This window comes from Aptenodytes patagonicus, chromosome 4 (assembly GCF_965638725.1).
Source record: "Aptenodytes patagonicus chromosome 4, bAptPat1.pri.cur, whole genome shotgun sequence".
Taxonomy (NCBI): Eukaryota; Metazoa; Chordata; class Aves; order Sphenisciformes; family Spheniscidae; genus Aptenodytes; species Aptenodytes patagonicus.
The window spans coordinates 34,546,235-34,571,416 of record NC_134952.1 but is presented as its reverse complement, the minus strand read 5'-3'; the positions used below and the strand labels follow the sequence as shown (position 1 = coordinate 34,571,416).

The following is a 25,182-nucleotide window of genomic DNA, read 5'->3' as shown; positions in this document are numbered from 1 at the left end:
GGGTTTTCGTAGCTGCCTTGTTTCCAAAGGCCAACGATATTACAGGCAGCTGGGGAGGGTTCTCCATGAAGCCTATTTCATGAGATGTGCACAGAGCCATTCTAGTCTTTCCCATGGATATTTATGGTATCGGTTACATTGTTTCAGGTTCCTGCATGCTGAAGAAAAACCCTTCAGCAAGCTTGTTTAATGTTTTCATTAGCCCCACTAACAATCAGGTTAATGACATTGTCGAGAAGCTGCCCTTTTTGACATTAGTACTTGCTAGATACCACTACTCGTGTACAGTACTGTACACGTCTGCTCAACGGCTTGGATTATCTGGAGCATCTTCAAGCCTTCGCCAGAAGAAAGCTTTAGGAATTCTAGTCAAATGCAGGCTGAGCCACACTGAAGTGTGCAAGGGACCGGTTCCTGGTTTCGGTTCCTCGTATGCTCGGAATAAGCTCTTTTTCACATGCCTTGTAAATAAAATGGCTTGCAGTAGGACTTTTTTTTTTGTCACACAATTACACTGCTGAGTAGATTTGTAGTGGAAGTTCTAGCTTACATGGATTCTGTGTTTGAGGCTAGGAAGAAAAAACATCGCCAAAATGTCCAACAACGTTGTTACCAAGTTCGTACCTTTTCCTGGAAAGTCTCTCTTCCTGCATTGGTAACTAAACCCAGGGTGTGGGAAGCAGTTGCTTATTCATCCAGATACACTTCTGTGTAAATGAAACATCTTCCCTTTTCTCCTAAGTAAATTAATACAATCGAGTTGAACTTTTTATTAACCTGAGAAGAGATTCTGCTGTATAATCGAATGTTATTCTAATGTTACATTTGGGTATTTTTCTTCTGTAAATGATACTATATAAATAAATGCAAGTTTTACCTTTAGCAAACATAATTTGCTACACAATTTAGTAACCATAACACCATACATGTATTGGGGAGTGAACTCTAAGTAAGCTATGTATTACAAGGCTGTAAGAATGCAACAACATAAGGAAAATCCAACATATCCAACCACTTCCAAGTCTCTGGAGATACCCTCTACCACCTTAATATATATTTAGTGTTAATCTTCCCCAGGAGCGAGAATTTTATTTGTGTGTTTATGTCTTTATACATATATGAAATGAACACACACACGCACATTTATGTTTTCATAATGTTCAGAAATTTAATTATTCTTACAAAATAAACATTTGCTATTGGCTAATTCTGTAACAAGTTCTGGGGCTTTTTTTTGTTGTTTTAACCATGTACAGTACTCTAAAATTGCACAGCACCAGAAGAGATACACCTGCTTGGTAGATTTTTGAGGGTATTTAATATCCTTTCAGTTCTCACATACACAAGAGAGGCACAAACCGTACCGCAGGTTAACCGTATGAAAGAGTTTGAGGAAAAAGACCATACGCAAAGGAAAGCCCAAGAGCACCTATTCCTAAATATAATAAGCCCTATGCATGTTCAGGCTTAAACTTTAATGCTTCATAGTAGTTTTATTAACTCACAGCTGACTACTGCTGGGCATAGGGACCTCTGTTTTGGCCTGTCAAGCTAGTGAATATGGAATGCATTGACATATGAAAAAAGAGAGTGATAGAGAAAACTTCATTTAAACATTAATAAAGACAATAAATGGCTATAATGTCAAATAACATACAGTTCATTCTATGTCCAGAAGCCTTTCCTATCAATTTAGTTCAACTCTGGTAGCTACTGTTGTTTCTCCTTGTAGGTTCTGAGCTATACAAATGTAGTTTCCAGCATCTCTGGCTTCAAAATCCTCAACGAGAAGAATGCTCTTTGAGATCCTTGTGGTATGGCCGGTTCCTCTGTTTATCAATCTCCAGAAGTTTTGGATAATCGCAGGCCTCTCAGACTGTTTGAAAGAGGAAAAAAACCAAACCCAAACCCCCCATGTAAGAAAATAGGTCATTCTGCAAAGTGTGACACTGCCCTATCAAACCCTGAAGCAAGAGGTCAGCTGGTAGGAGCATATATCCAAAAGTCAGCCTTAAGTGAGGAAACGGAAGGGGTCTGGCAGTTGCAGCAACATTCCTGCATTAAATATTGATGTACCAGTAAGTTATGCCAAATAAGGATAATACAATGGCTCTTCCGCTCTAAGTGCAGGTACTGCTTATCTTTACATTAGTGATGGGCTGCCAGAGCTCTGCCTGCAGTATATGAACGAACTCAGTTGCAGTTGTGGGCCGCTTACTAAGGTTGCAGTTGGGTACGTGATCAAATAGGTGAGGTATCTTGGGGGAGATGTCAGGATAAATGTGTGAGCTTATTTTCAGACATTCAGCGTGTCTCAAAAAGAAAGGCAGCAGTGGCATGAGTTAGTTGACCAAGCTTTACCTCTTTTAGCACAGAGAATAGCTTCAAATCATGTGTTGCAAGCTAATTTCTCCTCCTCCTCTAGTTCCAGAAACACTGTATTAGATAACATAGAAGCAAACAGTAGCAATTCACAAACACTTCTAAATTAATCCTCACATTCTGCTTTCCAAAATGTGTATGTAACTTCAAAGCCAAAAATACAAACAAGGATGCTTAGAAAGATGCTTTTTAGATTTTCTTGTTATATTTATAACAGGCTTTTTTGTTTTTTTTTCTCTTCTATGAGAATTCTCCGATGGACTGTTTATCAGGTCACACTCCCTGGCACCTCACAAGGTTTGCAGAGGACTGGCTAAGAGAAACCGGCCCAAAGATAGACTAAGGCAGTCTCTTTCCTTCCAAAATCCATCATGCTAGTCGGCAGCTTTAATCGTGTTGGCCTGCGCTATACCAATTAACCTGGATAAAACTGGTAAGAGAGAGAGAGGTTTCTGCTTGGAAACCATCTCCTTTTGCTTCATGAAATAGATGGATTAGCCATTTAGCGACATGAATGCTACAAGGCTTAAGCTAATAGTAGCAAAAGGGTAAGTAAGTAAGTTAGACGCTTATCTAGAGCCAAAGCTACAATCTCGCACTGGCAAAATGACCAGCACCGAAGAAGCTGCCAGTCTTCTTGAAGCTTAGGGATGAGTCACAGTGCGGTCAGGGAATGCCTAGGAAGTGGCAGGCATTTACAGCTAGCAAGAACTTTTTTGAAAAACTGGTAATCATCTCCTCTAGAAATTCTTAACCCTTTAGAAGGAATCAAGCCACTTAGCAGAGCTCTACCTAGCAGAGCACTACCTCCTATTCCCAGCCTGAAAATCAAGCGCTACCGCCACTCAAGTACTACCGCACACTTAATTCAAGGCTAAGTTAGTTCTTAAATATAGCAAGTGGAACTTCCTGACCCTACTGAAAGTGAAGGCCGTGTAAGGCAGATGCTATTTGCCTGGTTGGGCTCCGGCTAGCCCAGTTTTTCTCAAACTAACTGCCTTCTGCTTTGAAGCTAGTTTCAGGGAATCATATTAAGGAGTGGATCAGTATGCATTCACAGCAGGTGAATGAGCAAACGCAGTTGTCAGGGAGTGGCAAGGGGAAAAAAAAAAAACTCAGTGAAAAAAGTAAGAGGGAGAGGTTAGTGACTACAGAGATGAGATGAGGGTCTCTCCAATTCAACATACCTAGGAGCAAGCAGGGATTAAAGAAGTGCTGCTTCTGCTTGGGGATTAAGGGGTAGGTGACAGCCCAGGTGCCGGGTGGGGTGGTGGTGGGGAGCAAAAACTATCACTGATCTGCCTGCACTGAAAGCAGCAGCGATGAACGGAAACATCCAGTGAATCTTAGAACTTTGTCAGTCCTTTTTCTTGCACAAAAGAAGGTGTATCTGACCAACATCACCGGTGGTCATCTCCCTTCTCCCTCCACTCCCACCTTTTTCCTTTGCAGTATGTGAATACTTCCTTAATAAATGTTAAGTCTCCAACAAGCGTACAGTGCTTCTACTCTGACATTTACTTAATCATTCCGTTGGGACAGAAACCCAAGCGCAACTCTTCCCTCCCTATCCCCAGGCACAGCTGGAGCTGAGACTGTTTACTCCAGTGGATAAGCACATCAGCCCTTTCCAGGGCAGGTGCAGGCCACAGGCCAAAGCCTCTCTCTCAGCCCCCGTAGGTGGGTGCAGTGAGAGGGTGTAGTCCTCTGCTGATCGCGCATGTGCCCTGCACTGCATCCCCAGTATCCACAGCAAACAAGGGAGATCATTTGCATGTGTTTAGCTGTTTGCATTCAATCAGTGCTAGAGAGGCGCAACTGTAGTGCACATGCCAGCACTGCACTTACAGCACTTATCAGGTGCTGTAAGACCAGTGGAAGCAACTGGGCCAAGAACAGCCAGCAACCAGGCTTGGGCAGCCACTCAGCTGGGAAAGATGTAGAAGTAGTAAGGGGTGGACGCTAATAAGATAGAGAGTTTTGGAAGGCCAGGCTGAGTCTACAATTTAATTCCTTCAATTGTTTGTTCTTAGTAACTAGTTAGTTACAAAAGACATAAAATTGGGGTTTGTATAGCCAGTTATTACAGTCCAATAAACAGACAACAAGGGAAGCTAAAAAAAACCCCAAACCCCCTCCCTCCCCCCCCCCAAAAAATGGAAAACCGTATCAATCAACAAAGCTAATGTGATCAGCAGGGACATATCTTCTCTTCCCCACCCAAGAGAGTGAATTGTTGTAAGACTGTCAGAGTTAAAGCCCCACCTTGAAGGACAGAGATGCTGCCATTTGTTGATGCATCTCACTCAAAGTAATACTAAGAGCTAAATTCAGAGGAAGACATTGGCATTTAACTCAAAAAACACTATTGCTCTGCAGCTCCCCGAACTTGGAGCCACTTCAGTTTTCCCTAGCATTTTACTTTTTACTTCACCGACAGTTGCAAGTTTCTCTGCTTGTTTAGACATCTACCCCTTTCCCTCCTAACTTCAAATGGACACCAGAAACAGGAATTCTGCCAAACTCTTCCCATGCTCCATCCAGTAGTTAGTCTTCAGATCACCTAATTCATGCTATCAGTACCAAGCCCCCCACCAAATGCAGTTGAGGCTGCCCTCGTTTAACAGCCAGGACAGGGCAGGGAGGGGAAGTTGCTCATGAACTCTCATACTTCAATAGTCTCAGCAGGAAAACTTATGACAAGCAGCAGCAAAAAAAAAAAAAAAAAAAAAAAAAAAAAGGTGGAGCAGAGAGGGGGAAGTGAAAGAACGAACTAACATCTAAGCAAGGATTAGAAACCTGGTTCTACATGCCCAGTGCCCTCACCAGCAGTTCAAATCCCTTTTGTGCTCACTTGCTCTCTCACTATTTTTTGCCCTGAAAAGGCACTCACCTTCCCATGACAGCGGAGTGCTAGTCTCTATCTTAATGGCTACAGCAAACTTCTGGGGCTTTAGATTTGAATTTTCTCAAGCCTAGTAAGCACTGAACTCCAGTCACTCACTTAAGCAATTGCCTCTGCCATTAAATTACTTAATTCTATGCTGGCTCAGGGAGACCAGTGCTGATACAAGTACTTTATTAGCAAGCTCTGCATCGTCCTTTGACAACCCAGCACCAGGAGGGCTGGCAAATGGAATACAATGCAAACCCTCGGGTCCTGGAGGATTCCTTTCCTCTGGTGAAGGGTTCCATCTTCCAGCAGTCCTTCCTTTGCTCCTAGCCTGCTTAGGATAAAGCAGCAGTAGAGATGAGGCTGGTTAAGAAACAAGTCCCTACTGTAACTGGTTGGGGTGGGTAGAGGGAGAAGAAGGGGAACCATCAATGATGCTAGTCAGATACACCTTATTTTGTGCAAGAAAAAAGACCGACAAAGTTCTAAGATTCACTGGATGTTTCCAGTGGATTCTTTCAGATGAGGCTGCGCAGAAGCCAATTTCTGTGCTTCTGGATGTGGGCAACAATTAAATTAAAGATTCTGTGCTGCGATGATTCATGTGCCCGATCCATGGAGATGGAAGGGATATCAAATGCAGAGGCATCAGTGAGGCTTTGTGGCTTGCCCTAGAATAGCTTCCTGATGCTGGCTGGCTTTGACCTTGTCTGAGGCTTTTCTTTGTAAACGCTGCCAGAGGCCAAGTGTCTCTGGAATGGAAACCTGAGGGAGGAGTGAGCTTTGCTGAAAGCTCAGCTTGATTTTTGCTAACATGGGTAGAGCTCTCCAGCTTCATTCCTGTGCTACTTCTAGGCTCTCAGGGAAAGATGGGCTGAAGTTCAAAAGGGATGTGCTGCCTTGTCCTGCCAGCATGCCTGAGCTAGCAAGAGGCAGACACCACAATCTGGAAGAATCTTTACTCCAAATCTAGACACTGACTGGCATTCAAAGCATTGCCTTCATGAAGAACAAACCACTTCAGCCAGGGCATACATCTCTTACCTCTTGCCCTGGGTACTGCCACCTGAAGTTCACATCTACATCTGGCTCCCCAAGGACTGTGCAGATTACATGAACGCTGTCACTGACTTCTGCTCTACTGGATGACGCTGCAATTGTGGTTGAGGGCGGGCCCTTAGGAACTGATAGAAAGACAGTGTTTGGAAGCAGAAAATTAGTTTCTAAAGTTAAATACACTGATAAAACTTAAGAGTCAATTTTTGCCTCAGTTTGCTTAACGCAACAGGTAAGTGATGTATACCTGCAACTACACTGGGAAATTGCTGGAATTTAAACCTACGAAGTTTTATCACATATACTTTCGATCAAGATTTTAAAACTCTGTGATTACATTACTTATTTTACTTTTTTTTTTAAATTGTTTTCTAAACAATGTCAGCAGAAGAGACAAGAGTCGGTGTAAGCATATAGAAAACTGCACCTTACCTTCCACATACAGTAGGTGATACTTGATGGAAATCTGAGGTGCTCCCTGCGACTCTGCTTTGCAGTAGACAATACCTTTATGATCGGAAGTAGGGTGCTGGTAGACGAAACCCTTCTTCACATCATAAATAATATCAGTTCCATCCGTTTCAATTTCTTCTGCTGGAAATTCCCTGTGTAGAGTTACTTTTGCTGAAGGAGTAGTAACACGGCATGGGATGACTGCAGGTTTATCTGGGTTCAGGTAGACAATCTCAAAATAACTGGGAGTAGGTACAAAAAGTTCCTCTTTATCTGTGCGAAAGAGTCGATATAGTTAGAATAATATTTACATCTTGGTTTAATAGCAACAAGAGAAAGTACATATGACGAGAAAATAGCTATGAGCAATATTAAAAATTAACCCAAAGCATTTTGCATTAAATACGCACACACGAAAGAAAAAAAAACAACTTTTCTAACCTGTGAGTATGTATTTACATAGCTTGCATTAAAAACATTAAATCAAAAAGAAAAACAAAGTATTTTTCACTGTAATCAGATTTTTTAAATCTTATTAAAAAGGAATTCCAAAGGTTTTCTTAAGTTTCCAAATACTCATCTGGATCTAATTCTGTTCACTCGCCCACTTTTAAGGGGTAACACACATAAAAAACCCACCATCACTGGTAAGATAAGCACTACTAGAAAAAGATACTCTTTGGAGTATCTTTTTATACATATGATTTTAGGCAAAATGTTTGATTTACTGCTCTAAGTAGCTGAAACATTTAGTGCTTTTAGAATGACAGTTAAAGAGTATTTCCATATTTGGCATGCGTCTTAAAAATACAAAGCTGAAATTCCTCTTTCTAGCACAAGCATTTACATAATAACTTGACTGAAAAGTTTATTCCAGCCTTTCTAAAGGAATGTATCCTCAGAACATTAAGCACTTCTGATAAATGGCTCCTGCACAGTCCCATGGCCTGTCTAATTTAGCTCCAAAACATATCGCAAACAATCCTATTTTAACATTTTGTACTGAAATATTTGCTAGCCAAGAATGCTTTAGCTCTAATCAGGCAGCAAAGGTTGTTTTACTATTCAGAATGTTTTCCATGAGAAGAACAAATTAACCATTTGATTTCAGCTCTGTTGTACCAAGTAGCAGTAAACTGTGCATGGTTACCTACTATGATCCTATCCATGTCATGTTAGGGCTACAGTCAACCTCAAGCTCTGTGGGACACCACATGTACTTAAGAGTGTTTTGCCTCTCAACATGCTATATAGACTCTTGGGAGAAACTGTGGCATTACCAAGATCAACGAGGTCAAGATTTTTAAGTCAGTGCAGGTAACTGGAAGCGGGGAGGGGAAGAGTCCACGTGGTCATCTGAATGCCATGACAAAATGAATCTTCTGCACAGATCTATTTTCTTTATCCAGACACATTTTCAAAAATTAAGCATTTTTTTATTCATTTTGTAGAAGATCCTCAGAACGTGTGTTAGTATTTTCAAAGGTATTTGCTTTCCATTGCATTATGCATTATTTTGGGTACACATTTAGCATAATCCTATGGACTCATAAATCACACTAAGCAAGTAATTTTCTGCTCAGCAGCACTGTCTTCCTTAACATCCACCAAAAAAGATGAAAATTGTGGAAGAAAAGTCTTGACAGTGAAATTGCTGTTGTAGCTTTATGCCTGTCTTACTAGCAAATATATTTTCATTAATAATCCCCCAGTGAGTTAATTACCTGTGAAAAAGATGTACGTTGAACCAGTTTTAGTCTCATCCTTCCTGCATTTGTTACCATTGCACAGCTGAAGCCAGCAGCTATATTCCCCTGTGTCTGCTGCAGTGGAGTTGGCGAGGATCAGCTGACCGTACCTGTCAAGCTGCTTTATACTGGGGAGAAGAAAAACAAAAGGCACAGACAAGCACAGATGTATTTCCTCCTACATTTCTGTCAGCTCACTTCTACTTTTGATTTTTTTTATTCCTACTCTGCAACTGACCCACCTTTCGCTTTCAGAGCTATGTTGCAACTTCCCCTTTTGCTCCAGCAAAGACCTGCTTGCATGAGTAGTTCTATTGATTTCAACTACACACGAGCGCTTGCAAGCTTTTGTCTTGTACAGTTCATTCTTGGACTCCTTTCAGTCCCCATTTTGAAACTGGGCTGTGACTGCTGTAGACAATATGTTCATCTATGTTTTGTCTCAGTTTGTCCATGTATATCCCGTATTTTCATGCTCCAAGTCAACCTGCATGCATCTCAGTCCTTTTTTGATACCATTAACTGTAGCACTGCTTCAATAGTATATGACAAAGATAATTCAGGAGTAGTAAGTAGCAGGTACTTTAACAAGAGTTTGTTTCATGATTTATGCCTGCTTTCAGTGCGAACACTTTCCCGTCTTTAACATACTGGTCCAAGTTTCCACTTGCAAACACCATCATAAAGAGCTTCTATCTCAGCTTGGATTTGTTCTGCAAGTAAGTCATTTTGCATTGCCTACTCCTCTGCCCTAAGCCACCTCGCTGGCATCCTCTCACTGGAGTTTCCTCATCACCCCTCGGCTATTTCAGAGCATGACCCTGAGAACTGCTGGAGGTGTACTGGCAGTGTCATCACATAACTACACAAAATTCAGCCTGTGTGATTATTTCAGATTTGATTTGCTTATTTCTCCTTCTCCTGAATTTCCCAGATACATCTCTCAGTGGATTGACATTTGTAAATGTGCAAATATTTATAAATACGTAGATATATATGTAGATACTGACAATGTTTCTAAGGGTCAAAGGTCCTATCTATGAAATTCAGCAGCTACAATCTCATCTTGTTCTTTTTTTATTTTAAGGTTTGCTTTCCTGGCTCTTTCTTGCAGACAGATGGTGTTATAGTCGGCAGTCTGCTGTGTTGCCTTTTGATGGATTGCAAAAGCAATGGTCCAGCAGCACCAGCTCTTGGGGAACCCTGTTAGGACAGCCATGTGGCTGTACTGATGCACTCCACTGCTGCTCTGACCCTTAAAAATGTTATTTTCAACCACCTGCCTTTACATGGTAGCACATCTAGAACATGAAGGTTTCCTGCTTTCCTTTGCAAGACATCGAGTTACAAGGTCATTTCTGTTCTAACCAAGTCAGGAGAGATTTCTCCAGTTTTAGGCATTTGATAGCGAACTTCTTTTCAGTGTTTCAAACAGGGTCTGGACAAATACGCAGCTTGCATGAAGTCTGAACAGCTCCCATACTCTTATTCAACTGTGGGTTCTCTGAATATTTATTATTCTCTGATTTCTTCTCATTAATGTGGCAGTTATTCTGTAAGGCAGATGCTTGACTGAGTCATTTATTTCTGTGATTAGCATGCTTTGAAGAAATTCTTATCCTCTAAAACACCTTGTCACTGTGTAACAGCGGTACTATAGACATGCCTGACTGTACTGTATACTCTAAATGCTCTGTTTTGCTTACGTCTCCATTGCAGGCAGAATAACTGCTTAAACAGAGAGGCCACTACTTGCAGCTACATGCACTTTCCAAAACTTCTGACTCCCTAGGTGTTCTGCCAGCAGTTTGCACTACTACCGGCAATCATAAGCAACGGTTCATGTAAGCCAACATTCAGCCTCCAGCCAAGGCCAGTAGCTTAGAAATTAAAACCACACCAAATACATAACCCAAACAGGGCTAACTGAAAATTATCTTTTCCATTAAAGCCCTCAGACACCATTAGTACACTCACCCACCATGGGGCAGTTTTGAGGCCTGCCTAAGGAAACAGGCAAATCACGTTTTCTACCCGTTAATGAGCTTGTCCTACATGACCTTGTCTGCTTCCACTTTTTGGAATCATGTAATTATGGAGTAGTAGCATTCTCACTTTTAATATATACACTACCTTACATTATAAACTATCTTCAGTTTTTGGATAAGCTTTGAGAGATTCATATTCATGCAAGAGATCCTGTTGCGTAGGATACCCAACAGGAAGAAAAGAGAAATGTGAAAAATGTCCTAGTCTGTATTTATTATTATTATTATTATTATTATTATTTAGTTTCACAGTTCACATTTGATAGGCTATATGACTACATCAGCATAAAATGTTTTACAAGTATTCAGTACTAAATGTCAACGTTACAGAGAAACCATTATGCCACAACATTTTTGCTTCCAATCGTTAATGCAGACACTGAACTATAGCTCGAAATCCCAACAGACAGAAAAATAAGGTCAGAGTTAATTAATTATTGTACAGTGTGATCTATTTAACTGAGAACAAGCTATCCAGTAATCAATGGAAATAGCCTAGCGAGGTAGTCATCCACAAACATGCACTAACAAAACCTGGCAACTGAGAGTGGAAGTGTTGAAACTTGTGACATGACCACATTAAGCAGACAAAACAGGCCATATAAAGTAAATTATAAGTGGTAAATCCTGCAGCTGACCAATATTTCTGGATAACTTTTATTTCATTAGTATTTTAGATGCTGGGAAATCTGACTCAAAAGCCAAAACTTTGCTGTGCTCTACATACCACAAAGTAAAAATGTTGTATATACAAACATTTCAAGACTGTTTAAAGAAACTAGAAAACTACTCCAAAATCTTATTCCATACATGCATCTTATTAAGCTTTAGTTATTTGAAGTTCAAAAGACCTTTGCCAGAAAAACTATGCCAAGTTTAGAAGCTAAAAAAAAAAAGATATAAAAAGACAAAAAGACAGCGTACACAGCATCACTCAAAGAGCATCTAGCAAACTCCTCTCAAGCAGCTGCATTCATACTGACAAAAGAGAGCTTATCTCAAATACAAGCTCACTAGGAGAGGAACATAACATCTTACTGTTTAACACAAGAAAAAAAATCCCTAGCTTTCAGACTTCAGAGCACATGGAACAAAATGAAATTCAGTTATACACATGAGCACAATCGACATCCCGCTAAGCCAGCAGGAGCCTGCATTCACTGAAAGCAGTCTAATTTTGCCCTCTACAACATACAGTTTCCTCAGTACTTGGGAGAGTGCTCCTGTCCGTACACCCCCCGCACACAAATGTGCATGTGATGCATGTCCAGCTCTTTGCCCCAGCTTCTTCCACTGGAGCAGTTCCATTTCACGTGAGTTTATTAGATGAAGTTCTGTGATAAATACAGCCGGTCTTCGGCAAGTGAGAGACCCATGCTCCAAGTCAGGCAGAGCAGAGACTACGTGAAGTTAGACTGCCTTCATCCAGAGCAGCTTTTTGCTATAAAGCGTAAAAAAGGGAAAAATTTTTATTTCATCCCTCTCAGCTTTTGATCCTTCTCATACATTGTAGATCCAGTTTCTGGGTGAGGCTACAGTCATTAATTTGTTATGCACAGTCTTACAAAACAGCATTCCAGCCCTTCTGTTCTTACGGTGCACAAGCTACCTTTGACCGTTAACACTGCCAAGATTTTTGGCCAGTTCAGCCAGTACATAAAATTTTCAGACAAAAAGTTATCTGCAGGGTGTATTTATGCTGCCCAAGGCAAGAGAGCATTACAGATAATAAGCTAGTCCTGAAACAAGCTGGTGTGTGTCCTTAACTTGGGAGCCAAGTTTGCATGACTCTAACTTTCTCCCCAGAGTTGCACTGCATGCTACAGTCTCATTTCTGAGAGATGAATGCTCATTTTCATTTCAACCCTGCACCTGGGTAAGGGCAACCCCGGTATCACTACAGGCTGGGGGATGAAGGGACTGAGAGCAGCCCTGCCGAGAAGGACTTGGGGGTACTGGTGGATGAGAAGCTGGACATGAGCCACCAATGTGCGCTCGCAGCCCAGAAGGCCAGTTGTATCCTGGGCTGCATCAAAAGCAGCGTGGCCAGCAGGTCAAGGGAGGGGATTCTGCCCCTCTACTCTGCTCTGGCGAGACCCCACCTGGAGTACTGCGTCCAGCTCTGGAGCCCTCAGCAGAAGAAAGACACGGACCTGTTGGAGCGAGTCCAGAAGAAGGTCACAAAAATGATCAGGGGGATGGAACGCCTCTCTTCTGAAGAAAGGCTGAGAGAGTTGGGGTTATTCAGCCTGGAGAAGAGAAGGCTTCAGGAAGACCTTATTGCAGCCTATCAGTACTTAAAGGAGGCTTATAAAAAAGATGGCAGCAAACTTCTGAGCAGGGCCTGTTGTGACAGGACAAGGGGGAATGGCTTTAAACTAAAGGGGGGTAGATTTAGACTAGATATAAGGAAGAAATTTTTTACGCTGAGGGTGGTGAAACACTGGCACAGGTTGCCCAGAGAGGTGGTGGATGCCCCATCCCTGGAAACATTCAAGGTCAGGCTGGACGGGGCTCTGAGCAACCTGATCTAGTTGAAGATGTCCCTGCTCATTGCAGGGGGGTTGGACTAGATGACCTTTAGAGGTCCCTTCCAACCCAAACTATTCTATGATTCTATGATTTCACTGTGTAATGTTATTTACTCCAGTTAGGATAGCGGAAAGAGAGGATTTCTCCTCTGGCTCAGCAAGAAACAGCCGAAGAGTCCTCCTCCTCCTTTCACTCAGTGTCTTTCCCTCCCCCCATATGATAATTTTAGCATACGTTGACAGCTACAGACCTATTAAAAACTGAGACACTCTAGTACAGCAAGAAAAAATATTTTATTTACCAGGTCATAAAGTATACCTACAAAGACAAACTCAAAGAAAGCATAGCCACTAATACTACAGAAATGGCTTTTCTAATTGTAATCTCTTCCTTCTTAGAAAAGTCATATTGTCCTCCAGGATGCTGTATTCTCCTTACCATATGGGCAAGTTAAAAACATGATAAGCATGGCGTGGAGACAAAACATCTGGCTTTCATTCCTACTTCTTTTTGCAACCACCCATAGGAAATATGTTACGTGGATGCTAAATTTAACTAGTTGCAAACCAAAACACCCTCTTCTCCCAGAACTACAGACAGGAAACAGAATGCAGTGAGCATGCATCTTCAGCATCAGCTCCTGCCCTGGACCTCTGCTGTTAACAAACCCTCTGACCAACTGAGCTACAAATGCCCTCACTGCCCTGAACCTTAAGGTCTCTTCTGCCTCCCCTAATTGCAATTCTGTTAGGTGCCAGGGTCCTTAAAGCCTCCTCTTGTAGCAGCTAGAGTTAGAGGATGTTAGCAGTTCCCAGGAGATGTAAAACACCTCGCTTATTGTTAGAATTCCCACCAGACCAATTGAATTTGTACATCCCTGCTATTATTTAAAGAAAAAACAGGAACTGGGATGCCTGAGCATCTGTTGCTGTAGGGACATACAAATGAACAAAAGAATGGTAGTCATTAGTCCCCAGCAATTGCATGGACCTCATTGCCATTGCCCCTCCTCCGCACTTATCCTCGGGGCCTGGCAACCCTCTCCTTCTTCAACCCTCTCCTTCTTCACTTTCCATCACCTCCTCAGACCCCAGTCACTTCCCCCCTGCTGCTGCCGCCACCAACTCTGGTTTGCACCAGTGCCCCAACTCCAGCAAGACCAGCATGGAAATCCAAGGCAAAGAAGCTCAGCCCAGTTAATTAGCTTGGGTTTCACTCCACACCTCACTAATTGGTAATGAAGGGATTACCTTATACTTGGTCTTCGAGCACTCAAAAAATGTTAGAGGATACTGAACATGTATCTATCTAGATGATTAAACAATTTTTGCTGTAGGTTATTTGCTAATAATTTTTCTGATCTCCCCCCTTTGTCCTATATTCAGCATTTTGTTTTAAAATAATGAGTGTAATATATTTGTAAAATTTTAAAATTTGCCTATTGTAGTTGGTGCTTGGTGCATGGTCTTTTGTACGCAGCGAGGAAAATCTAAGCTCCTCTTGAAAGATGATAACATTGTTAATAACCTTTTCTGCTGACAGTTCACTTGCAAACACTACCAACTGAGCTAACTAAATAATATACTATCTTTATGATATTTCAAATTAAATTTAAAGTGTTCTAAAATCACAGGATATAAATTTCATATTTCACATTCTATAAAGCAGACTTTGTTTCATATGCATCTATTAGCACTACAGCAAAGATCTTGAAACAATTACCAAAGTCATGCTAAAAATGTGACGAAAATATAACTGCACAAGATTCTGTGGTCAATGTCTCCATAAATTACTACTATTCTGTGACTCTGAAGTGTGCTACTAATCTATGTTTTCAATTTCTCTAGTTAATTATAGGATCTTCTGCTTACATTTAAAATTGTTGATTCAATCTAACTCAGCCTTACTGCTCCAATAACTTACTTCAAAATAATTTTTCTAAAGCAAAGATCATCATATTTCAATATAGGCCCTTAAATATAAGCCTAACATTCTTCTAAAAGAAAATAAATACTTAGGCAAGTTATATCCACCCAGCCAAAATGTTTTATAGCATTTATTTTGTATGACATTATTAAATTTTGTTATATGGTTAAAATACTACAAATACTGTGAACTTGAGTGAGAACAAAAAGGTAAATTGCTGAGTCAACAGAATCCCAAACTACTTCAAACTACAAAATGCCAAACTACACAATTAGGAAATGCATATCTTTTTTTCACCAAACTACCTTAAAGTATTGTATTTTGTCCCATGTGCATCGCTAGAAAAGTACTTAATTTTGTAAGAGAGGAATAGACAGTCAAACAAATAATGAAGAAGCATTCAGATTCCTCTCCAAAAACTGTGAATACTTGCCTTGCCTTCTTCAATGCCAGATGCTAACACTCAGATAACATGACCTGGAGGTCTACAGGACCAAATCATGCCAGCAATCTATTTGCAAATGCACAAAACATAAGATACACTTGAAAACGACAACCACCACCACCCCCCCACACACACGCTCCCTGTTGATACTACTTTGCACATTCAGCTTTGGCTTGCTGGAAGGCCAGGTCTGTATTGCAGCTGATAAACGCCACCTACTGGAATAAATCCAAATAAAACATTATTTCTTGAAAAAGAAAAAGCAGTAGTTGTTTAAATCTGCCACGAGATCTTTTGAGAGATATTGCTGCAATAAGCCCTCAGCAGAAAGGCTTGCTGCTGTAACTTACTATGACAGAAGCCTTGCACTAGCTACAGAGGTTTATTCAGCCAGTGTAGTTCTTGAACTCCTCAGCCGTCAGGGGACAAGCAAATAAACACTCAGAGAAGAACTAGCTCACAAATTTCAGAAGGATATGCTAGAGATCAGAGTGTATAACTGCCAATCTTCAACACTCCTCTTTGAAAAGAGAAGTGGAAAGGAGAAGAATGTATCTGAAAAATTAATCAACTGGGAGTGACTGTAAATAAGGAAAACGGATCACAGAGATTCAGATAACCTCAGTTATTTACAGAGAGCATACACACTTGTACTTAATTTAGGAACAAAAGGACAATGGGAGTTGATACCTTTGCTCATACCTCTGTGCCTCTCTCACCTAATAATCCAAGAAAAGCTCCTTACAGCTCGCTCTTAGGGCATCGTTCACAGTGCTTCACAGTCTCCTCGCTACTTGTCTTTCATAGACACATAAGTCTCCATAAAACAGACACTGAAAACAAACACTACTGACAGCAAAAAAATGCCTGTGCAAGACATCCTTAAACTCCTTATATGTCCCTCCTCTTTCAAATACAGAACTAAATTACTACATTTAATCTACATTTAGCTATGTGTACTATGCTCAAAAACTGGGAAGGCAAACAAATGCATGGGTTTTTGGAGATGTTTAGACCAACAGGACACTCATTTGGTGGGGCAGAGAAAGGGAGAGAGTCCTCAGTTCCTCTTCCTGCTCTAACAACTATTTATGCAGTTTCCATTAAGATGTCACTAGATGAAAGAAAAAGCTTTCCTAAACCCAAGGTGACTATCCTCAGCATTAAACTTTGTCACGCCACAAACCTTGCAATTCCCTTTTGCATACAAAGGTAACTTTGACTGAAAAAGTAAAAACTACTCTCACTTGCTCCTTAGCATGGCAGTTGGTGTATTTTTTTGCCAGTTGAGAGATGTGGGTTTGAGCCTCTTCAGGAAATTAATCTTAGTGTCTCAGGTGATAGCTACATCACCAACTGGTACAGCTCACCAGGAGCAGGTCTCTGTAAAGTAACAGAGTTGGTAGCGAGTACCTGACACCCACACTTACACATTTCCAGAGTTTTACTTTGGACTAGCTCTAATGTGGTTCCCTGTTAGTGGTTGGAGCACACTGGTGTCCCACTGGACCACATCTTCTATTTTAGATTCATCTGAAGGAAATCCAGTTCACATGCTACAAGACTACTCCACAGTGCAAATCACAGGGCAGTAATTGGTGACGACTGACAGACGCTCATCCTTTTTTGTTGGTATTAGAAACCACTAGGTGGAACATCTTGATTGTAAAGATGTAAACAAACAAACAAACCAACCCAATGGTGTTGAAAGCAGTAGGGAAAAAAAGTTCTAGATTTCTTTTCCCCAGTAAATGAAAAATAGCTTACCTGAGTCTGGAGTCTTTAAAGGTGTCTAAGTATGAAGGATAGTTCCAAGTAACATTACTCCCCTTACATCGCAGTTCTATGCTTTGTCCTGCAGACAGGCTTAAAGTGGCAGCTAGTTTCTGGAAACGACCTTTATCCATCACCTGTGTCAGTATGGACTGGGACTTCAAAGAGAAGTCAGCAGATTCTCTCTCCCTCATTTTGGGGGGTTTGGGTTTTACTTTTTTGTTGATAGGCTTAATTTTATTTTCCCCAGGTTCTTTTGGACGCTTACTCTTTGCAGGCTGTCCAATAACTAGAAAAAAATGAAAAAAGGCAACGTTACTGATTAGAAAAAGGTTATATAGTCTTCTTGCAAAAAAAAAAAAATCTTCCTTATTATCAGAGAGAATAAAGTTTTGTTCTTCCTATAAAGGATTCATAAAAATGAGTAAGAGTTAATTTCCATAAGTTTCTGAAGTCTCTGGCATGACCCTTTTTCCTGGGGAAAAAGGAAAAAAAAAGACAGCTTTCAACAACATGTGGAAAATCTATACTTATATTTTACAGAAACAGACAAATATGTAAGGTATGAGAACTTTACAAATGGGAAGGGGAAGAAATACAGCATTTCTATATCCAGTTCCTTTTGTCATTTCTACCTCATGTCATTGCCATTTAGTACACAATGCTGCACAAGTTTTCCGTCTTCATAAGGATGTCACACCCCCATCAATTCTGCATAACCTTTTTACACACCATGTTACCATAAGAGACACATGAAGAAAAACTGGCAAGTGTGGAACTTCATGACGATTTACGAAATACTGATAGTGATGCAGTGTTCTTCTTTTACAGTAAGTACTGTGAAAATACAAATGGCACTTAAGTCACTTGAAGGTAGTATTCAATTCATCATTTCTCTGTAACGGCCATTTATTTTGACAGTCCAGATGAAAACAGAACCTTATTTAGAGGCAAATGGTAAGAGATTTCATTACCTGCTAGAGACAACAGGGATGCCCAGCTGCCTTTAAAAACAAGCAAAGGAAACGGAAAGGAAAAGTGAGGTGTCTCAAATTAAAAAGTAAAAATTAAAAAAAAAAAAAAAAAATCAGGATTTCCCACTTTAACTGACAGCAGGAAGCACAGATCTTTTGTGAGGTGAGCCTAAATCTGCTGTCCCCAGACACCAAAAACTCCACTAACTGTGCCTGACAGCTAATTCACACCGAACATGGCTTTTCCACATGAAAATGCGCGGGTATTTTATTGTACAAATCAATCAACAAGCTCCCTCTGGAATTAAAAATAGCCCTGCTGTATACTGAGTTAGCATGTATTAAAACTGATACTGGCTGCAGTATGAACAGCAGCACTTCCAGACTCCTGCCACTGATGGCTCCTGTGACATTCCTCATACCCCGGCTGGACACCTTGCACTGCTTCAGCCTTCCACTTCTCCAGGCTGATGTACGCCAAGTCTCTTTTAAATGGCATAGAGCCTTGTGAGCACAAATTTAAAAAACAGGAAATTCAACCTGAATGTAAGAAAACGCTTTCTACTGTGAGGGTGGTCAAGCACTGGCACAGCTTGCCCAAAGAGGTTGTGGAGTATCCATCCATGGAGATATTCAAAACTCGACTGGACACGGTCCTAGGCAACCTGCTCTAGGTGGCCCTGCTTGACCATGGGGTTGGACTGGACGATCCCAAGAGGTCTCTTCCAACCTCAGCTATTCTGTGACTCTGTGATCTCAGCATGCTGAGTAATGCTGCCTGCGCAGGAGTATTTGCCTTCCGGTCTCAAACCAACTAGAAAAGAAACTGGAAGACAGCAATGCTGTAGTCGTCTTAATTTGCCCAATGTGTTTTGAACTCTTTTAGACTCTTACGTAATAAGAATAATTTTTTTGAGAGGCACACATCCAGTTACTAAGGTACATCCCTCCCCCGCCACACAAACATTTTTCCCAGTTATACATTATAAGCATTGATGAAGTTGAGGGCAAAGATGCCTCACCACCTCAAAATGAGCCATAAACTGAAGAGATCAAATAGAAATGCCTTCCAAAGATCATGACATTTTAAGATAAAGTAACATTTTATAGTTTCTGGAAGGGAGAGTGAAACAAATATTTATGCTTCTTCCAGTTTTTCTTCCCACCTGTAACGCCACTGGCCATGCAAAATTGACAAACTTGGGGGAATGATGATAACAAAGGAGAATTTCAGAGAAGTGGTTGCTGCCTCCCATGGAAGACCATGAAGTAGGGTTTTTCTAGTTACTCAGAGCACATTACCCTGGCGAGTGACACAGTGCATATATTACAGGGGCAAACAGTTGGTGCAGGAGCACTTTTTCCCTGCATTACATTAGAAAGGCTATAGTGGGTCAGGCCAAATGTCTGCCTAGCCCACATCTTTGCACTGACACCACCCAGTGTCAGATGTCAACCAGGGAACAGGACAACCATCTCTGCTCCTTTAATACTAGTCTCCTAGCTTCCAAGAACCTTTAGCTCAAGGGATCTGTGAACCACAGTTGCCATCGTTTTATTGTCCTTGGTGGATTTTTCCTTCATTAATTTGTCTGGTCAATTTTCAAAACTACAGAAATTATACATAAATATTAGATGCCTCCTAGTTTTTGTATTAAGTGAATAAATATCCATTGTTTCTCCAACAACCTTCGCTACTGCACTTGTACTTTTACGGAACTTAAGTGTCCTTCAAACATATCCTTTCTGGACTGACAAGTCCTACTCTATTTAATCGTTCCTTGTAAAGAATATGCATCTTACAACAGTTCAGTGATATCATGTTTGGGTAATGGAAAGAAGACAAAAGCAGACTGTATACCAGGTTCAAGATATGGTCAAATCACAGCTGTACATATTAGTGGTGTCTTCCTTCCTGTCTAAATAGCTCATTACTTTTCAAGAAAGCAGTATTAGGAGCTGACTTTCTCTAGAACAATCAAGCGTAACTCCAAGATCACTTTCCTAAGTAGGAATTATTGGTTAGAAATTCCTAAGTAGAAACCCATCAATGTGTATATGAAGTTAGAACCATTTGTGTTACTTTGCATCTACCAACACAAAATTTCAAGTTCTATTTTCACTGCCCAGTCTTTCAAAATGAAGAGATTCTTCTGCAACTCTTTACTGACAGTTTTCTTTTCTTTTAGCAGATTTATAAATATGCTGAAAAGCACGTGCCTTACAAGATCCATGTGAAATTCAACTGGATAAAAACAATTCTATGCCCATATTGCAAAAACTGAAGATTAACTCCTACTCTTTGTTTTATATTAGTTATTACTCCATTAGAGGTCTTCCCTTGTCTCACAGCACCTTGGTTCCCATGGAGTCTTTAACAACAGGCTTATCAAAAGCCTTTGGGAATCCATCAACCAACTCACCCATGGCCACACTCTTATAAAGTCCTTCAGAGAACTTCAGCAAATCTGCAAAACAAAACACACTTCTGAAGGGGGAAAAAAAAAAAAAGGGGCAGCCATACAAAGCCATACTGACTCTTCTGTAATTCATGCCTAATTATTCAGGAGCTCAATTTACAGAATACAGAGATCTGGCTTTGTGCCTGCACCTCCCTCAAAAATCTTAAAATACTAGCGTATTTCCATTTCCCTGGAAAGGAGTAGTTATGTGATAGGTTATGCACCTGAGTTAAGACTTTAGCGATTTCAGATTCAAATTTCTTTTAAGTCTCAGGTGTATATTATCAAATCAGAGCACTTAAACACTGTTCATGTTGTTGATTTTCTCTAAAGCAAATTCTTTTGGCATATTAATGAGACACGTCCTCTAATAATTCTCCCCATAGAAAGATTCTGTCTCGGAGCCTACTATTACAGTGCTCAGTAGGATACTGCACTCAAAGTTTCTGATATGCTTATCATGTCACCATTTTCCATTAAAAACTCCCTAAGCACCTCCATAGTGAACATGGGTGCACACAAATAATTAAGTTTTTAATTTAAGTTTTACTTTCTGTAGGTGTTCTTTCTTATCCCCCGCTCCTACCAGCCTTACAAATTTTGTGGCCATCTCTCCCTGCCCCACCCCAGCACATCAGAAGAAGAAAAGTATTTATGGCTGGTTTTATCCCTTTTGAAAGCTGTTTCTCAAACTCTTTTTGTCTGCCTTATTCTGTTTTTTATATTTAACCCATATGTGAGTTAATGAGCCTCCTCATCTTATGTAATTCCCCCTTCCGAAATTAAACGCATCAGTCATTTCTTTGGCTTTTATTATTCCTGCAAGAATATTAAAACTACAGTCTGGCTGTTCTAAAGCAACATCTGAATCAAATTACCTGAGTACTGCTCCAGATCAAGTCAAGAACTGCTGCTTTTCTCAGGCGTTCTCCGAGTAGCGGTTCTAAGGAGTCATCATTCGTGGCATCTAAACAATTTCACTCAGCGTCACACCCCGACGTGCGTGATCCAACCTATGCGAGGGTAAATAATTCTTCCTTTTGCTTTTCTATCCAGTCCTTGCTGCCCCTCTGATCTTCCTTAACAGAGCGGTCATTCCCTCCATCATGTTGGGTGGTCAGTAACCAGGTTGGTTGTTCTCCACAGGGCTGGTATTTCAGTCCAGATGACTTTTACTGACAAAACCCACCAGGAATCAGATTTAACACTAAAGCTTTCTTCAACACATAATGCCACATCTCCCTTCAGTTGAGCTATTCCATCTTTCCTATGTAATTTGAGGCCTAGTATTAGAAGGTCCCACTGACAGGCCTGATAAGCATTCCCATTTCAAACCAGCTGTTCCACATCCCTGTTGTACTTTCCAGATTTGTCTGTAGAAGCACACAAGCTTTAGTCCAGCCACCCTTTTCTTCCCCCTCCGCCCCCATTGAAATAGGACTATTTGTTCAAACTACTCTTTGCCATTTCCACTACGTTCTGCCAACCTCAATCCTGACACTTGTTCGAAGGCACACGAACCTTACAACCTCACCCCAAGGAAACGCATCATCCCAAACTGTGTGCTCTTCCACACCTGACACTCTGCCTTTAAGAAACTGCTAAAGATACCCCTATGAAAGCTTTTCAATTTTAAGTGCCAGAAGCCTGGTTTTGATTTTCCCTAGATGAAGTTTTTCCTCTCCGCACAAGCTCCCTCTGTTCCACATTTCTGTAGTTCCCAGTGAGTCAGAACACTTTCCTCCTATACCACACTCCCAGCTACACAGTGAGACTCTTGTCTGTCTGACCTTGTATTTCCCTGCAGGTGACAGCAGCAGCATTTCAGGAAACACCATCAGAGGAGCTTTTATCTACCTACACAGAAAACCTAGTTTTGCCTCTCTGCTGCACCTCCCTGAGAGGTGAGTTTCCAAGCAAGCTGTGACCACGCTCCTCCCCAACACTCCCTGTAAGTTTGTCCAGGTATCTACTGACACCACCACTTCTGCACCTCACAATCCTGCCTTCTCTCATCGCCGAATCAAGTATCTGTATGCCCAATAACTAAATTAACTGATACAGTAGTCTATCACCTAAGATACAGAGGACACACAATCAAATTCCTCCAAGAACACAGAACCCACCACACAGATTCCCCCATTTCCTTACCCAAACTGCAAGACTTTCCCAGGGAAGGGAACAAACTCAACTAGCCCATTTATGCAAGTACACGAATATGCCACGTTTGGGATACTTTACCATCTCACCAGATTTATTCGCAGAGCCCTCATTGTTTTAATCCAGCAATAACATTTCTTATTAAAAAAATAATAAAATTAAGACTTAGTAGAAAAATATTCATTGAGAAAACTCCTCCTTTCTACCGCTGACCAGCTCCTAATGTCAGTTCTAAGATGCACTGTACTCATTTCCTCTGCAATGGTACATTCAGGGTCCCTACTAACACATCATGCTGAAGCAGGAGACTATGCATCGATACGTCACAGAAATACACCATGCAGCACTTTTGCTCCTGGTTCACAGTATTTGTCTCATCCTATCCTTTAATGTTTGTCTGCCCCTTGTTCTCACAGATGTTACAACAATCCCCAAATGAGTGTTAGTCACATAATGCTAAAAAACATCCAGTTTTGATTTGAGATGTCACCTATATCCACATGCACATCTTGGCAGCATCAGAGACCTTTCAACTCTCATTAATACTGATGAATTCTTCCTTGAAAAAGAATAATAAATCAAGTGTGAGGTTACCACAAAGAATAATTCTTAACCACCAGGATTAAGATGAGAGGGAAGAGTCTTTGTGATCACAACTAACGTAACAAAACAGGTTGGACACATCTCTATTTGTGGTACTTCAAATGAAAAGTTAACCATCCAAATATGCATACAGACAACACAGGGTGACACATCAACACTCATACAGACAATCTGGAAGGACATATTTCACTGTTCATAAACTAATATAAGTTAAATTAGGAAGGCTATTTTGAAATCACAATGTCTACATTAGGACTTACACCTCTAGCTTCACACAAGGAACTGTCATTAAATATGCCAGGTCACTTTCTCCCATAGCTAAGCTTCTGGATGACATAGTGTGAAGCACCCAGTCAAACCTCAGTATAAACTAGACAAACTAAGAAAAACATAGGCCTGGGAAATCTTTTGCCCAAGTTACAACTAATTTCTCATTCTGTGTTTTTATTGTCTGTTTCTCAAATAGAAAACACTTTTCTTGATGTGGTAATGCACACCCACAGACTGGATCTTTCAGCAGAAATCCTCTCCCGCACCACGTTAGTCCAGAGTGCAATTCCTTTGCACGTAGTCAGTCATAAAAAAAAATGGGCTGGAAAGGACTTCTGGAAGTCCCTTCGTGCCCCTGTTCAGTTGCTCAGAACCTTGTCCAGTTGAGCTCTGACTATCCCAAAGGCTGGAGACTCTACAACCTCCCCCAACAACTTCTTTCAGTGCTTAACAGCTCTCAGGGTGAAGGATTTATTATGTTCTTACAAGAAATTTTCCTTACAACCTCCTGGGCCACTTGTGGTAACTGCCTCTTTGCCTTTCACCGTGCACCTCAGAGCCTGGCTCTAATTTCTCTACAAACCCTTCCCCGGGCTACACAAGCCTCGTTCCCCAAGCCCTTCCGTGGTGAAAAACAAATTTATTTTTGTTTGTTTCTTCTGAAGAAGTTTTAGTAAGTCTATTCGCATTTTGCAAGAGGGAAACAGCCTCTCTTTTGCCTAGTTAAAGTCTATATAAGTCAAGGATTGGTTATGAATGTCCCTTCCCAGTCAAAAATTGCCTCTTTCCCCACCAAGAATTCATCACAACCTGAAATTGAGGTATGAGTAAAGTTCGGTCCTCTCTACAAACGAACAACCATGCACAAAACCTTTTTTCTTTTTTTTTTTTTAAACCCAAGCACCACGTCCACCACTGACCCTCCTCCGGCCGCGGCACGGGGATTTAAGCGCGGACTTAAAACGTCGACCCTGAAGAGAAACGGAGGTGGGGGTCAGCTGGTGTTGCCGCAAACGCCTCCCCCCAAAACCCCCGCACGGACCGAAACCACATTTTCGGTCTCCGGCAGAAAGCCTCGGCGGCTCGCTGGCCACAGACCAAGAGCAACCCGCCTTCCCTCCGCCTCTGCCCCGCAGGACGGGAGCCCCGCCGCCACCGCTCCCGAGATGGCTCCCGGCCCTGCCCCGGGGGCTGTCATGGTGGGGGGCAGTGGAGGGGCGGCCGCGGGCACCCGCCGCGGGCTTCGCGGGGCAGGAGCGGCCGCGGAGAGGGCGGGGAGGCGGCCCAGCAGCAAGGAAAGCGCGAGGCGGCTCGCAAAGTGGGGGAACTCGGCGGGGCGGCGGAGCTGAGGGCGGCGGGGGTCGCGGCTTACCGTGCGGCAGCGTTTCCTGCAGGAGCAGCAGGCTGAGAAGCACCAAGAGCCGCATGGCGGGAGCGGCCGGGACGCTGGGCTGAGG

At 41.6% G+C, this 25,182-nt stretch overlaps 1 protein-coding gene across 3 annotated transcripts; it reads right to left on the bottom strand.

The window, feature by feature from the left end:
- Positions 1-1,148: 1,148 nt before the first annotated feature.
- On the bottom strand, positions 1,149-25,182 carry PDGFRL (platelet derived growth factor receptor like). 3 transcript variants are annotated; one of them, XM_076336333.1, is made up of 8 exons: positions 25,098-25,154; positions 21,571-21,705; positions 20,654-20,698; positions 17,251-17,545; positions 8,509-8,660; positions 6,764-7,057; positions 6,320-6,459; positions 1,149-1,876 (listed from the first exon to the last, which is right to left on the bottom strand). In XM_076336333.1, the coding sequence occupies exons 3-8, from the start codon at positions 20,655-20,657 to the stop codon at positions 1,688-1,690; spliced, it is 1,074 nt and encodes a 357-aa protein (XP_076192448.1). In that variant the 5' UTR covers positions 20,658-20,698; positions 21,571-21,705; positions 25,098-25,154; the 3' UTR covers positions 1,149-1,687. The 3 variants fall into 3 exon arrangements, with proteins under 3 accessions (XP_076192448.1, XP_076192447.1, XP_076192449.1); XM_076336332.1 differs by lacking the exons at positions 20,654-20,698; positions 21,571-21,705 and having other exon boundaries at positions 25,098-25,182; XM_076336334.1 differs by lacking the exons at positions 6,320-6,459; positions 20,654-20,698; positions 21,571-21,705 and having other exon boundaries at positions 1,813-1,876; positions 25,098-25,182.